Source organism: Quercus robur, chromosome 10, assembly GCF_932294415.1.
Source record: "Quercus robur chromosome 10, dhQueRobu3.1, whole genome shotgun sequence".
Classification (NCBI taxonomy): domain Eukaryota; kingdom Viridiplantae; phylum Streptophyta; class Magnoliopsida; order Fagales; family Fagaceae; genus Quercus; species Quercus robur.
Genome location: NC_065543.1, coordinates 31,663,603 through 31,678,232, shown reverse-complemented (window position 1 = coordinate 31,678,232; position 14,630 = coordinate 31,663,603). Strand labels below are relative to the sequence as shown.

At 38.3% G+C, this 14,630-nt stretch overlaps 1 protein-coding gene and 1 non-coding gene across 2 annotated transcripts; both read right to left on the bottom strand.

Annotated features, from left to right (window-relative positions):
- Positions 1–2,479: 2,479 nt before the first annotated feature.
- On the bottom strand, positions 2,480–2,559 carry TRNAL-UAG (transfer RNA leucine (anticodon UAG)). The gene has a single exon. It is a non-coding gene; the product is annotated as a tRNA-Leu (tRNA).
- Positions 2,560–4,294: 1,735 nt separating this feature from the next.
- LOC126703236 (loganic acid O-methyltransferase-like) lies at positions 4,295–7,486 on the bottom strand. The gene is made up of 3 exons (XM_050402191.1): positions 7,253–7,486; positions 5,392–6,042; positions 4,295–4,969 (listed from the first exon to the last, which is right to left on the bottom strand). Exons 1-3 carry the CDS (start codon positions 7,313–7,315, stop codon positions 4,631–4,633), a joined length of 1,053 nt encoding a protein of 350 aa, XP_050258148.1. The 5' UTR covers positions 7,316–7,486; the 3' UTR covers positions 4,295–4,630.
- Between the last annotated feature and the right edge of the window lie 7,144 nt (positions 7,487–14,630).

Below are 14,630 nucleotides of genomic sequence, written 5' to 3'. Positions count from 1 at the left end.
AACAACAGTATTTATATCCTACATAAAAGATTCTCAATGGGCTAAAACGAGCCATAATGAAGTACCAGAAGTGATATATAGGAATCCAAATCTGCCGAATGAGTAATGTTATGGCCTTCTACATCTTGGGTCTTCTTGTTCCTTCATTTGGCTTATGTCTTCATGCAACATTCAAACCAAAGGACTCTATGAAATTATGTTGATACTGGAGAGGAAATGTTCTTTTTTGTTTTAGAGTACTTCCTAGAACAAATCCAGTGGAGACAAGAGGGGGCTTGTAGCTCAAAGGATTAGAATGTGTGGTTACGAACCACAGTGTAGGGGATTTGAATCCCTTCTTGTCTACAACCGGCCAAAAGGGAAGGACCTTTACACTTATGGTAGGAAAATCTATCGGCTCAAACCTCCACTCTTTGGAATAAGCCTCATAAAATCTCTCATTAATTCTGTAGTACTTTTATATCGGGTCGAGTTATAATTCAAAATAAGCACAAACTAGACTCCACATGTCCCAACACAAACCACATTCAATTTTCTCTTTTTAAAAGAAATACTACCTATGGACTACCAAAACATTATTAGTTATTCTTTTTATAGCAAAAATTATGAGTTATTTTGTTCATTGATATATAATGATTTTTTTTTTATAAAATTTTTGAACACAAGGCATGAAAGAATATATTTTACATTATATTTTGTATGATCTTTTTTTTTCAAATTCTTTTTGTTCTATTGTTATACAAAGTGTCCGTTTGGAAAAAGTTGAAAATTTTAGCTTATTTGCAATTTCAACTTATTTTCACTATTATTCATGGTTCCTACTATATTATTCAATTAACTTTTACTTTTATCTATAGTATTTTCAACAAAAATTTTTCAGTTTCAATTAAATAAATTGTTCCCAAACAGACACTAATTAACAATTTCATAATCAATTTTGAATTCAACTGCCTTTTAATCTTACTCCCCTAAGCTAAAAGCCCAAAGTTGCGATACCACTTTAATAAATTTGGTGTTTTTACATTGGGAAAAGTTAATGAATACCCTAACGATATTGATTTAGGAAATATTTTTAGAAACTCTTTATGGGAAAAAAAAAAAAAAAACTAATTTTTTGATAGCTTTACCATAAAGGGGGAAGGAGATGCACAGTTAATGGGAAGAGACGGAAGCATAGTAATATTGTAGTGAAACGAATATAAGTAACTTGAAAGTAAATAACTTGAAAGTAAGAACAATAATAAGGCGGTAGAACCAACCAAACAGTACATATCAAAATAATTCAAAGTAAATGAAAACAATAGTTCAAAGTAAATGAAAGCAATTTAGAACCATCCGGTATGGCGGTAATCCGTCCAAGGTGGCGGTAGCAACAAGTAGAATAATGAACATAAAACTGAAAATACTTGTTATTGAAAGTAGGATAAACACTTACAATAGTAATGAATACAAGATCTCAACAGTTACATGTTAGCAGTTACAAAGCTTGAACTAGTCTTAGTTACAAGGTTTGTAGGATTACAAAGTTTGTAGTGAATAAGGATGAACAAGGTGGTAGTAGTAATAGAAACAAGGAATTCTCTTTCTAAGAAGGCTTCCTAAGAGAAGGAGTTCTAAGAAGAGAATTCTGAACTAAAACTTGACTTGAAAAACTCTGAAATTTAAGGGACAACCCCCCTTAAATAGGCAAAATTTCGGAGTGAACAGTGTCATGAACAGTAAAAGTGAACAGTGTCAGTGAACAGTAATTTGTGAACAGTAAAAATAAAAAGTGCTTTTTCCACTTTTTGAATTAAAAACTTCTGAACTTTTTGTCTTTTACTTGGTCCAAACATTGACAGGAGAAGCATGACAAAAAGAATATCATGCAAGCCATCATGTACGTAGATTCTCTTTTCTTTTTTAAAAGACTTCAATGTGGCATCTTTTGTTGGCTTTATTGAAGCCTTTGTTAGTAGCTTTTTATATTTTCTATGAAAAATATATCAAAATTTTCTTAAAATAACTTAACAATAAATGCCCTAAAAGCACTTGTTAATTGGATTCTTTTACAATATCTTATAAGATTGTTCCTTCTTTCAGACTATTTCTGTTTGGAGTGGATGATCTAACAGAAGTTTTTGGAGTTTAATATAATCTTGTTTCACCATTCATGCACATATATGCTTGTCATAACACCAACGAGGTAACTGATTCCAGAAGCTATCCAAGACAGGGTATAGATGGAGAACGTGACAAGTGGGAATGAAATAAGAGCGGGCAGCAATAGATGTTTCACTTGTTGCATCATCGAACACAAAGCTAGCTGAAGTCCAAAACGGTTCGTGGGATTAGAAAATTGTTTTTATGCGATAATTGTTAAATGTATGGTCTTTCCCTTTTTAAATATCATTTACCACAGATTCTCAACCCAAAAAAATATATCATTACCGAATAACGACACATCAAAACGTTTTGGGGATAATGTAACAAAAACTTTTGACAGCTGTGGGATTTGAACCCACGCCCTTTCGGACCAGAGCCTAAATCTGGCGCCTTAGACCACTCGGCCAAACTGTCTTCACATCACATGCTTTCATATCACTATATATCATCTATAACAATAAGCCACTCCGGTGTTTTTGATTTAATGTTATCTTGATATATTTACTATCGAATATCTTCATAATTCCATACCATTTATTAATTATTATCTATCTTCCAATTTTCTCTGCTCATGAGGATAACTTTGGCTCCTCTACCTCTAACCAAGCTTTTGAGTTGCTGAAGTTGGATTGCAGACAGTGTATTAATATTCTTTGTTGGGGTGAAGAGTCAAGGGATCATTTTATCCATGATTGTATGGTGATTTCAAAACCAATTTTGGCTCGGCATGACTTATGACAGATTGAATGTAAAGTTTTGATTGTTGCGACATACGATAGACCACTAAGAATGAGACAAAGGACTTATTTTGCATCATTGTCTATTCAAACTCTTTATCAATCACCCTTACAAAACCGTATTTTTAACGTTTGTTCCATAGAATGGACTTCTCATAAGCATTGGATCACATATTTCCATGGATCCACAAACTTTATGAATTATGACTCCATGAAATATTGGAAAAATACTTTTTAATGCTAGTTCACATTTAGGTTTCACACATGTCTACAGAGAACGTATTTGATATCAAATTATACTATGTTAACGGTATCAAAATTCTCACTTAAAGTTTTTGCCTAAGATCCCCAAAATTGTTGAGCCGGCCCTAAATGTAAGAATAACTTTAAAGCTAGGGTCGAGCAAAAACATGTAAAAACTATTCCAACCACTTCAGCTTGACAATGGCTATGGGAGACCACGTTCTATTGGTGAAATGTATTGCTTTCAAAAAGTTTTGAGGGTCTATGAACCATGCTTAAATGTAGATTTGCCCATTCATACCTTCTAATAAAACAAGCATGGACCTTACTTGTTTAACATAGAGGGGTTTATTTGTTGTGTTTTTTTATTTTGGATTAGTGACTTTGGGATGGGATTTGAATCAATAACCTTTCGTTTCATTAAGTGTGGTTCTTTGGTGATTGCACGTCCCCATTAGGGTTGAGGAAAGAAATTTCATATTACTAGAAACTAGAAAGTAGATTCACACTCCAAACTAGGCCCTCTTTAATGGTTATACTTGGATCATTTTCTAAGGCCCTTGGCTATTTGGTGAACGGTTTGAACAGTTGACCTTATGACTTCAGCCTAATTTTTTTCTAGACTTGATTCTCTGTTATTGATCTCAGTTTTTTTTCCCTCCATAATTTATTGGAGCATCCAAGATTAAAGTGTATTGAAGAAGCTCAAGGAGAGATTCTGTCAATTTTGACTATCAATTGATCCTCTCTTGATCAACTAAAAACATTGGCTCAATTGCTTGTGTTCGATTTTCTTAAGTCAATGCCTTGTATTATTAAACCCTAGTACGACACGTATATGAAAGCTGTTATAACTTGATTTTAGTAGGACTTGGAGAGGCAGAAATACAAAACTACATAGAGAGAAAATCAAAGCCTTGCTGAATCTGCCAGTACAAAAAGACATTTCCATCATGTAGAGGAATTTTATGCATTCTGAAGCTGCGGAGTCTGCAAACATGTGCAAAACCCATTAAATACAACAAGTTGGAGCTCTTCAAGTAGTAGGAACTTTGCAACTGAATTGCCTTATATGCTAATGCTAGGCTAGTCTTGTTACCATTGAGGCTTTTTATAGTTATTAATAAAGCCGAGATTAATCTAATACATGCCCGATGTGGAACTCAAAATTCATACACAATACACACCCAATCAATATCCAATCAATCTAGAGCATTACATACAGTCTTTTATTATTGGGGTTACCATCGTAAACAAATTGCAACATCATTTTGCAGAATTCCATAATGTGGAAAGAAAGTGTATAACACAATGGAACAGAATTAAATCCATAAGGCATCAAACGCAGCCTAATAGTTACCACTATTTATTTTGGTGTTATTTATACTAGTGTAAGTTCTAAGTAGATGCTACCACCATTGAGATAAGATACTCTGTTCATGTCTCTTGAGTTACTTTCAAATTCAAGGTAAAGCTCCATCAATGCTCCGAATTGTATGTATCTTCTAAACGGTTGCTATGCGATTGAGTAACACAAATAAAGTAGATCCATTCCCTGACTCGAATATGGACGATTCATCAAGTTTCTTGTGCAATGCATCAAAGAGCTCATCTATAATCTCCTCTCCAAAATGCTCCTTAAACATTCCCTCCATGCCAGCTCTAATTTGAGATGACGTCACCTTGCCTCTTGAAAAATTACCACTCGGTATTGCTTGAGGAAGAATTTCCATTCTTTCTAAACGGAAACATCCATTTCGTTCCACAATTGCTTCCACTTCTTGGGGAGATGCAAAATATGTTGGTAGATTGAAGGTGTCCACTTTCTCTTCACTAATTGTACCCTGCCTCATGAGGAAGAAAAGAAAATCAAGGGAAAAACCTTAGCAGCTTCAAAAAGTTATATCTTTCGCATCTTAATTGGAGGCTTAATTTTAATTTCATGAAATTGAAGTAACAATTCTTCAAGTTGTATGCATACAGTTGACCAATCTTTTTTAGTGTATGCTTTATGAAAAATCAATAACAATGCAAAATTATTAACAACAACAACAGCAACAACCATCATAATAATTATAATCATTATGTAAAAATAGTAGGACTGTTGAATCCACACCAAGACCTGATAAAACCGCTTAAGCCAGAGCCATCCATGTCGAAACATGTCTGATTTGAGCATTATGAAAGTAAAAATATTGGATGCATACCATGTGAATCATTATGAAAGTAAAAATAATTACTCACAAATGGATCATTAGTTTATTACCTTCTTAGCCATGTCTAGCAAGCAAGATCCCAAGATTTCTCCTACCATATTGGCAATAGCTTGTGAATGAGGGAGTCCATTGGGACGGCCTGGGATGATTATTACTATAAATCCTCCATATACAACCTCTTGTGCTCTAGCATTTAAAAAGCACTCCATGTCCTTAGCATATTGAGCTGCATAAGACTGAACAACTTTGTCTGAAGCATTTGAGTAGTGGATCCTCCCTTTATTCCAAGCAGGAGAGCTTTTGTCCAACACCTCTTTTGGTACTTGAGAAAGACATTGTAGGGCATAGGAAGAGAAAACAAAGTGAAGAGAGGCATTAGGAAATAAGCGAGAATAAAAAGAACCAGGCACGGCTGCTGCATAATATTTCCTGTCTGGAGGCAGGGATGTAAAGAGTGTGTTAAAATCATTTGAAGCATGATCGTTAAAGAAAACTTGGAATTCAGGAGTGTTATGTCCTTGAGATTGATATTTGAGTTCCACTGCATCAACTATGTTTTGCATTGCCAAAATTGTGTTAGGTCCAACGGAGCAACCCAAATCTGTGACTCGAAAGGTGTTGGAAGAAGAAAAGTTCTGTATGTCAAGCTTTTCAGCTATTGCCTCATTGATAAGTTCCTTGGCAGCATCGGCCGCTCCTCTCTACGAAATAGAAGATTGGGTTACTTATTATGGTCGAGATAATTACAAAATTACAAAATTATTATGTATACAATATGAATAGGATCATTTATTTCACGCAATCACAATTAAGATTTTATTTCTCGTATTTAAGAGTGTAAATAGTGTTAGCTAAGGTCTTTTTTTTTTTTTTTTTTTTTTTTTTTTTTTTTTTTTTGAGAAAGTAAGCTAAGGTCATCTTAAATATGCCTTTTAATTTGTAATGTAAATATTAACTATCGTTAGTCAATATCTTAGCCTAACAAATAGAGTAGATGCTCTTAACATGTGTTATGCTTGTCTAATGTCTTTTTTCTGTTCAATTAAAAATTTAGAAGTTTCTCCAAAAAAAATTTAGAAATTCTAAGTCTTGTACTCCGATCTTTTAACATCGAGGACAATTAAAAAATTGGAAATTGAATTAATAAGTTTGAATTTATTATTGTAATCTCACTATTTATGCTAATTTTTCCTTGATTTTATTATTATAAAGGAATATTTCTGAAAATTAGAAGAAGGTATCAATGATGAATCCTCTCTCTTTCTTTTTTGTTACCCCTATGAGGTTGGATATATATATATATATATATATATATATATTTTTTTTTTTTTTCAACAACATATTATTTGGTATTCATGTGAATGGTTTCGAATATGCAACTCAAGTGCATGGCAGAATTCTTTTATACATTTTTTTTTTTAATGTTTATTCCTAAGTAATCTTAACGGTTAACACAAAATATTCTCTTATTTAACACACACACACACACACATATATATATATATATATATATATTTTGAGAGAATATATTTTATAATTATAGATGAATATATATAGTTTAGATTATATAAGCTTCTACCATAAAATGGCTGGCCTAAGTTTATGTTACGTTTATTTAATAGAATCTCACAAATTATTCATATGATAATCAGCCTGAAATTATAAGGTAGATATTAAGCATTACAAACTTAAAATTATATTTGAAGATTAGGATTCTATAAAGTTCTTAGTTCAAACTCTATCATATAAGAACCTAATTTTTGTTTTCTTCAATTTAGTATGTAAATATTTTAATTGAATACCAAGATCATTATAGTTAAATTTTTGTTTAAATATTAAGTCATGGTAAAACTATTTGAATCATATGATAGAGTTATTCGAATAACACTTCTTACAATTAGAAATGAATACCTGGAAAGAGGAGTTATTCGAATAACTGTACTCGCCGTTTCCGCCATTCGTTGTAAAAGCCATCTTTCTGTCTCCTTCTCTCTAACTGTGTATTTTCCTTCCTTCAACGCAGTAGTAAACTACAAATATATACAACACCGTTAGATCTTGACAGTTGACCCACGTTACAAGAGAGAGAGAGAGAGAGAGAGAGAGTGAGAGAAGAAAGATTGTCGACTTTGACATTTAAAACAAATGAAATATTCATGTTGCCATGATGGCTTGGAGAAGACTTTCCCATGTGTTGTATACCTGGTCCACCATGATGTACTATATTCTAGTATAAGGAAAACAACATTTTCTCTCAAATTCGTGTGCAACAATAATGAAGTAAATGAACACCCTTTTTTTTAGTAGGTAGATAGGGGTGAGGGAGAGGAGAGATGATGTTCGAATTAAAGACATTGTGCACACCACCACAAAGAAGTGTTATTAGCATTTGACAATCGCATGAACCCCGTAAATGAACAATTAGGTTGAGTGTGACAATCTATTAAGTACAAATTTAAAGGATATTTTTTTAAATAATTTGATAGTAACAATGGAGGAAGGAAGATGTGAATCTCAGATGGCTGTGTTAAAAACATCATAAGGAACCACATCAGATAATCATAAATTTAACAACAATATATATATATATATATATATTTTTTTTTTTTTCTCCTAAAATGATTCTACTAATTTCAAATATAGTATTCCCTTGGTGGTGAAATGCTGAAAATATTTATAATATATGATATGTCCTCACTATTTTGTCATGAAGAAAAAATTGGCATATCCTCATTATGTGATCATACATAAAGTCCAACTTTTGACAACCAATCTGGTTGGTTACGAAGAAAAAGGAAAATATTTAATATTAAAAAGGCAGATCGGAGGAAATTTTTATAAGCCCTACCTACCCAGAGGAATTTGTCTATATGGATATGTACAAGTGCAATTACCATTTTGGTTTTTTAAATTGGAGTTTTTCATGAGACATTTCTGAAAACTCCTTGGAGAGGACAAAAATGGAGATAGACGGATGTAATATGACAGACAGATCCTTCATGGTGGACTGATTCCACCTTAGCGAGTAGGAGGGGACGGATATAGAAGCCACGTGTTGCCTACATGGCTTGGAAGTCCCCAAGCAACCCTAAATAGAAATGTTTTGTGCCCCACAATTAAACCTATCAACAAGAATCTCTACATGGGAAGAATCTTACAAAATATGTATATTTATGAGGATCTTCCCCACAAGGAAAAATCTTCTGGGACAAGAAACAAAGGTCTGTTTTAGACTACTATAAAAACCAAAAGCCATCAAAAAGCAAAGGTTCGCATAATTCATCCCAACTCTGGCACTCTAAAGTTGTGAAAAAACTTTCTAACTTAACCTTCGGAGGGTGTTTGACCGGTACCACACCGGTACTCTCTTAAGGTCTTCTTGTTCTGTGTTGTGCAGGTGTTGCCTTGATCGCATGAAGATTGTGCAACTAACTGACGATTTTCGGCATCATTAGTTGGCACCACCTGTGGGGAAGAATTAGCCATACTTACTGTTTCTCGGACAAAAAGTTGCATGGTACTTACTCGTTCGATGGCAACAACCACTAACAATCAGGGTGACGAACCGCGTACCACTGCCTTAGAAAGACAAGTTCAAACTCTCGCAGCAACAATGGAACGCCTCACCAAGTAGAATCACGACCTAGAGGAGCAGTTGCGCCAGAAGAACGCAACGCTTAACACCCAGGAGGAGGACTAGAAAGGAACCAACGCTGAAAGAAGGAACCAAGAAGGGTCGGAAGGCAGCAATGCCCCAAGCAAACAAGAGCGACAGGATATAAGCCATCAATCCGCCACAGATACGACTCTGCCTCACATAGTCGCAGAGATGCAGATGATGAAGGAAGGGATGGACTTCATGATAAACGCCCTCAGAGAACGGGTGTCTAGCAACCTTGATGACTTGGTTCATCGAACTAATTCACCATTCACCGCATTCGTCATGTTGTTCCCCCTTCCACCCAAGTTCCGTATGCCTCAGGTGGAAAGCTACAATGGATCTAAGGATCCTCTAGATCACTTGGAGTCCTTCAAGTCTCTGATGCACTTGCAAGAAGTGGCAAAAGAGATTATGAGCAGGGCCATCCCCACTACACTGAAGGGCCCCGCAAGGATTTGGTTTAGCAGGTTGACACCCAATTCTATTAGTATGTTTAAGGAGTTGAACGCCCAGTTTACCTCACACTTTATCAAGGGCACAGGTACAAGAAGTCCACTACATGCCTAATGAGCATTAAGCAACGGGAGGATGAGACGCTGAGGTCTTACATAGCTCACTTTGACAATGAGGCACTCTTAATCGATGAAGCTGACAACAAGATACTCATGGCCGCATTCATGAATGGGTTGCGGAAGGGTAAGTTTCTATTTTCCTTGTATAAGAATGACTCGAAAACCATGTTGGATGTGCTCTATAGGGCTACTAAGTTTATGAACGCGGAAGATGCGCTGCTGGTTCTCGAGGAGAAGCCCAAAAAGAGAGAGAGACAAGAGGAAGTATGATAGGACTGGGGGCGGAAGATGGCCAGGACAGGAGATAGAAAAGAAGATAGACCCTTCAAGCCTCCAACCGGAAGATTCACAAGCTTTACCCCTATGAACACCCCGATTGATCAAGTCCTGATGTAGATCAAGAATGAAGGAACCCTGACGTTCCCTAGTAAGTTGAAGGGAGAAAGAGGTCTAAAGACAAGTACTGCCGTTTCCACCACAATCACTGCCACGATATGTCCGAGTGTTATGACTTAAAGCAGCAGATAGAAGCTCTTATTAGGTAAGGGAAGTTGCAGAGGTTCATCGGTAAGGAAGGGATGGAACAGTCCCAAGAACAGCCTGCCCGAAGAGAAAACGAGCGCCTTAAGCCACCCTTGGGAGATATAAGGATGATTATAGGGGGCAGTGTGACTTCCAGTTCTTCCAAGAAGGCACACAAGACCTACCTACGGATGGTACAGAACGTCCAACTGACGGGGTACGTCCCAAAGATGGCATGAATCGACAACCCCGTAATTGGGTTCATGGAGGAAGATGCCTGACGTCTCCATCACCCACACGACGATGCACTTGTAGTTAGCATACGTGTAGGGGATTACAACACATACTGAGTCCTTGTGGACAACGGAAGCTCTGCCGATATCTTATACTATCCGGCATTCCAACAAATGAAGATAGGGAGAGAATGTTTGATTCCAATCAACACACCACTCGTAGGATTTGGAGGAACAAGGGTGCATCCCCTAGGAGCGGTCACCCTGCCAGTAACTGTCGGTGATTACCCTCAGCAGATCACCAAGGATGTCACATTCCTGGTTGTTGATTATTCATTCGCGTACAATGCCATATTGGGTCGCCCTACTTTGAACTCATGGAAGGCCGTAACCTCAACCTACCATTTAATGATCAAGTTTCCCATCAAGTACGAAGTGGAGGAAGAAAGGGGGGATCAAGTGGTGGCATGCGAATGCTACATTGCCATGCTGGAGATAGACGATCATTTATAGACTATGTGTATAGAAGAACAACGGACAGTTGTAGAACCTATGGAAGGATTGGATGAAGTACTTCTTGATAATTCTAGGCCTGAACGAAAAACCAGGATAGGCACTTTGGCTAGCCAACCAATGTGCTTAGCACTCATGACGTTTCTAAGCGAAAACCAGGACATGTTCACTTGGAGCCATGAGTACATGCCCGGAATTGATCCGTCAGTCATAGTCCACAAGTTGAATGTATCGCCCTCTTTCTCTCCCATTCGGCAGAAAAAGCGGGTGTTCGCATAGGAGTAGGACATAGCCATAGTAGAGGAGGTCCGTAAATTACAAGAAGCAGACTTCATATGAGAAGTGTACTACCCCGATTGGTTGGCCAATGTGGTGATGGTTAAGAAAGCCAACAAAAAATGAAGGATGTGCGTAGATTTCACAGACCTAAATAGGGCCTGCCCCAAGGACAATTATCCTCTCCCACGGATTGACATCTTGGTAGACTCAACAGCAAGACACCAACTGCTAAGCTTCATGGATGCATTCTCTGGTTACAACCAGATCAAATTGAATGAGGCTGATCAGGAGAAGACTTCATTTGTCACCAGCCAGGGTCTCTTTTGCTACAAAGTAATGTCGTTCGGACTCAAGAATGCGGGCGCCACGTACCAGAGGTTGATGAACAGAATGTTCGCGCATCAAATTGGAAGGAACGTGCAAGTTTACGTGGACGACATGCTTGTAAAAAGCGTACGGGAGGACAACCACTTGAGTGACCTCCAAGAGACCTTCGACACCTTTCGGTCTTACAACATGAAACTGAATCCAAGCAAGTGTGTGTTCAGGGTAACGGCAGGAAAGTTCCTGGGGTTCATGGTATCCCATAGGAGTATTGAGGTCAACCCAGAAAAGATCCGGGCTATAATGGAGTTAGCCCTACCAAAGACAGTCAAGGAGGTACAAAGCCTAAACAGCAAGGTGGCTGTATTAAACAGGTCCGTCTCAAGAGAAACGGATAAGTGCCTACCTTTCTTCCGCACATTGAAGAAGTCATTTGAATGGACAACTGAGTGCCAGCAAGCATTTGAAGACCTGAAGACATATCTTTCTTCTCTGCCATTACTAAGCCCGTCTAAGCCAGGGGAAGAACTATTCCTACACCTAGCCGTCTTCCTGGCTGCTCTCAGCGCAGCTTTGATCAGAGAAGAGGATAAGGTACAGAAGCCCATGTACTTCACAAGCCGAGCATTCTGAGGAGCGGAAGAGAAATACCCCCCGATGGAAAAGCTCGCTTTCGCATTGGTAACTGTGGCACGAAAGCTCAAGCCGTATTTCCAGGCACATATTGTGGTTATCCTAATGGATGAGCCCCTTGCATAAAGCAATGTGCAGCCTTGAAGTTGCGGGGTGGATGGCATTATGGGCGGTCGAGTTGAGCGAATTCGACATACAGTATCGACCGCGCATGGCTGTAAAGGGGCAAGTAGTCGCTGACTTCATCTTTGAATTCACTCTCGTGAAAGGCTAGGGAGCAGAAGATAGCCCACAATGGAGCATCCACACAGATGGATCCTCTAATAGGCAAGCAGGTGGAGCTGGAGTGGTACTCCACTGCCCAGAAGGAGAAAAGATTGAATGCATGGTCCTTCTGGATTTCCCTACAACCAATAACGAAGCAGAGTACGAAGCATTGATAGCAGGGTTGGACCTTGCCAAGGCGGCAGGAGCTGAAAATTTGGTCGTATACTATGACTCCCAAGTAGTAATCAGTCAGGTTAATGGCGACTATGAATGGAAGAATGAACGAATGAAGAAGTACCTCGAGCAGGTGAAAGATTGAGTTAGCAACCTCTAAGTAAAGATTGTTTGAATCCCAAGGGAGGAGAATGAGTACGCTGACCGACTTGCTAAAGCTGCTTCAGCGAAGCACATGCTCACCCTCGGTCAGGTATTATCCTTCGTTCAAATTTCACCAGTAATAGACGGCTTCGGTGTGCAGGAGATAGGTGCTGGGTATTATTGGACGATGCCAATAACCTCCTACCTAAAGGACGGCATGCTACCTGACGATAAGGAGGCAGCAAAGAGATTGAAGGTTCAAGCAGCGCGCTTCGTCTTGATTAAAGACGTTCTATACAAGAGGGCTTCTCCCTACCGTACTTGAGGTGCCTTATCCCTGAAGAGGCAGACTATGTCATAAGAGAAGTCCACGAAGGATTCAGTGGGAATCACTCTAGATCATGGTTGTTGGTGCATAAATTAATCCGAGTGGGATACTATTGGCCAACTGTGTAGAAGGATACTCATGCATACATCAAAGCTTGCGACAAGTGTCAGAGATTCGGGAACCTCATCAGGCAATCGATAGAGGAGCTCACCCCAATGATGGCCCTATGGCCTTTCGCTCAATGGAGGTTGGATATCATGGGCCCCTTCCTAACAACAGTTAGGTAGTTGAAGTTCCTAGTAGTCGGTATTGATTATTTCACCAAATGGATGGAAGCTGAAGCCCTGGCCACCATCACAAAGAAGAATGTATGAAGCTTCGTATGGAAGAGCATCATTTGTAGGTACGGTATACCTAGAGTGCTTGTCTCAGACAACGGGAAACAATTCGACAACGACGCATTTAGAGATTTTTGCTCACATCTAGGGATCAAGAACCACTACTTATCGCCCGCCCACCCTCAAGCCAATGGACAAGTTGAGGTCACAAACCGATCCTTGCTCAAAATCATCAAGACTCACCTCAAGGGGACAAAGGGTATATGGCCGGACGAACTACCAAGTATTTTATGGGCATACAGGATGATGGCAAGAACGGGAGACATCGTTTCGACTAGCATACGGCTGAAGTAGGACTTACAAGCTACAAAGTAAGGAACCATGTCAAGGGCAAGAATGACGAAGCTTTGCACCTATAGCTAACAAAGAATAGCACGGTATCAAAACTTCATGGCCAAGCACTACAACTCCAAAATCAGACACAGGAACTTCTAAGTTGGAGATCTTGTCTTAAGAAGGGTGATAGGCGCCACAAAAGACACCTTCCAGGGGAAGCTAGGACCTAACTGAGAAGGACCATACAAAATTGTGTCATGATATAGGAAAGGAACCTACCACCTAAAGACACTGGACAGAAAAAAGTTGCATCACCCATGGAACTCAGAGCACCTTAAGAAGTACTACCAGTAGACAGTAACAAGGACGACAACACTCCTCATTTCCAGTTTAATTCCTTTTAGCTTATTTTTTATTATCTACAGTTTCTTTTAAGCCCAAAGGGCAGTTTTTTCAAGAGACAATTTTTATCCCTGAATTTTTCACAATAAGAGGAGTTATTCAGAAATTCCGTGTGTGTTTTCTACATTTCTACATTATTATTATCAATAGTGGACGGATTCATCCTAAATGGATGGTTTGTATTTACCAAATCCACAGAGTGGACGAATTCATCCTAAATGGATGATTTGTATTTACCAGGTCCATAAAGTAGACGGATTCATCCTAAAAGGATGGTCTGTATTTACCAAGTCCACAGAGTGGACGAATTCATCCTAAATGGATGATTTGTATTTATCAGGTCCACAGAGTGGATGGAGTCATCCTAAATGGATGATTTGTATTTACCAAGTCCACAGAGTGGACGTATTCATCCTAAATGGTTGATTTGTACTTACCAGGTCCACAGAGTGGACAGATTCATCCTAAATGGATGATTTGTATTTACCAGGTCCATAAAGTGGACGGATTCATCCTAAAAGGATGGTTTGTATTTACCAAGTCCACAGAGTGGACGAATTCAT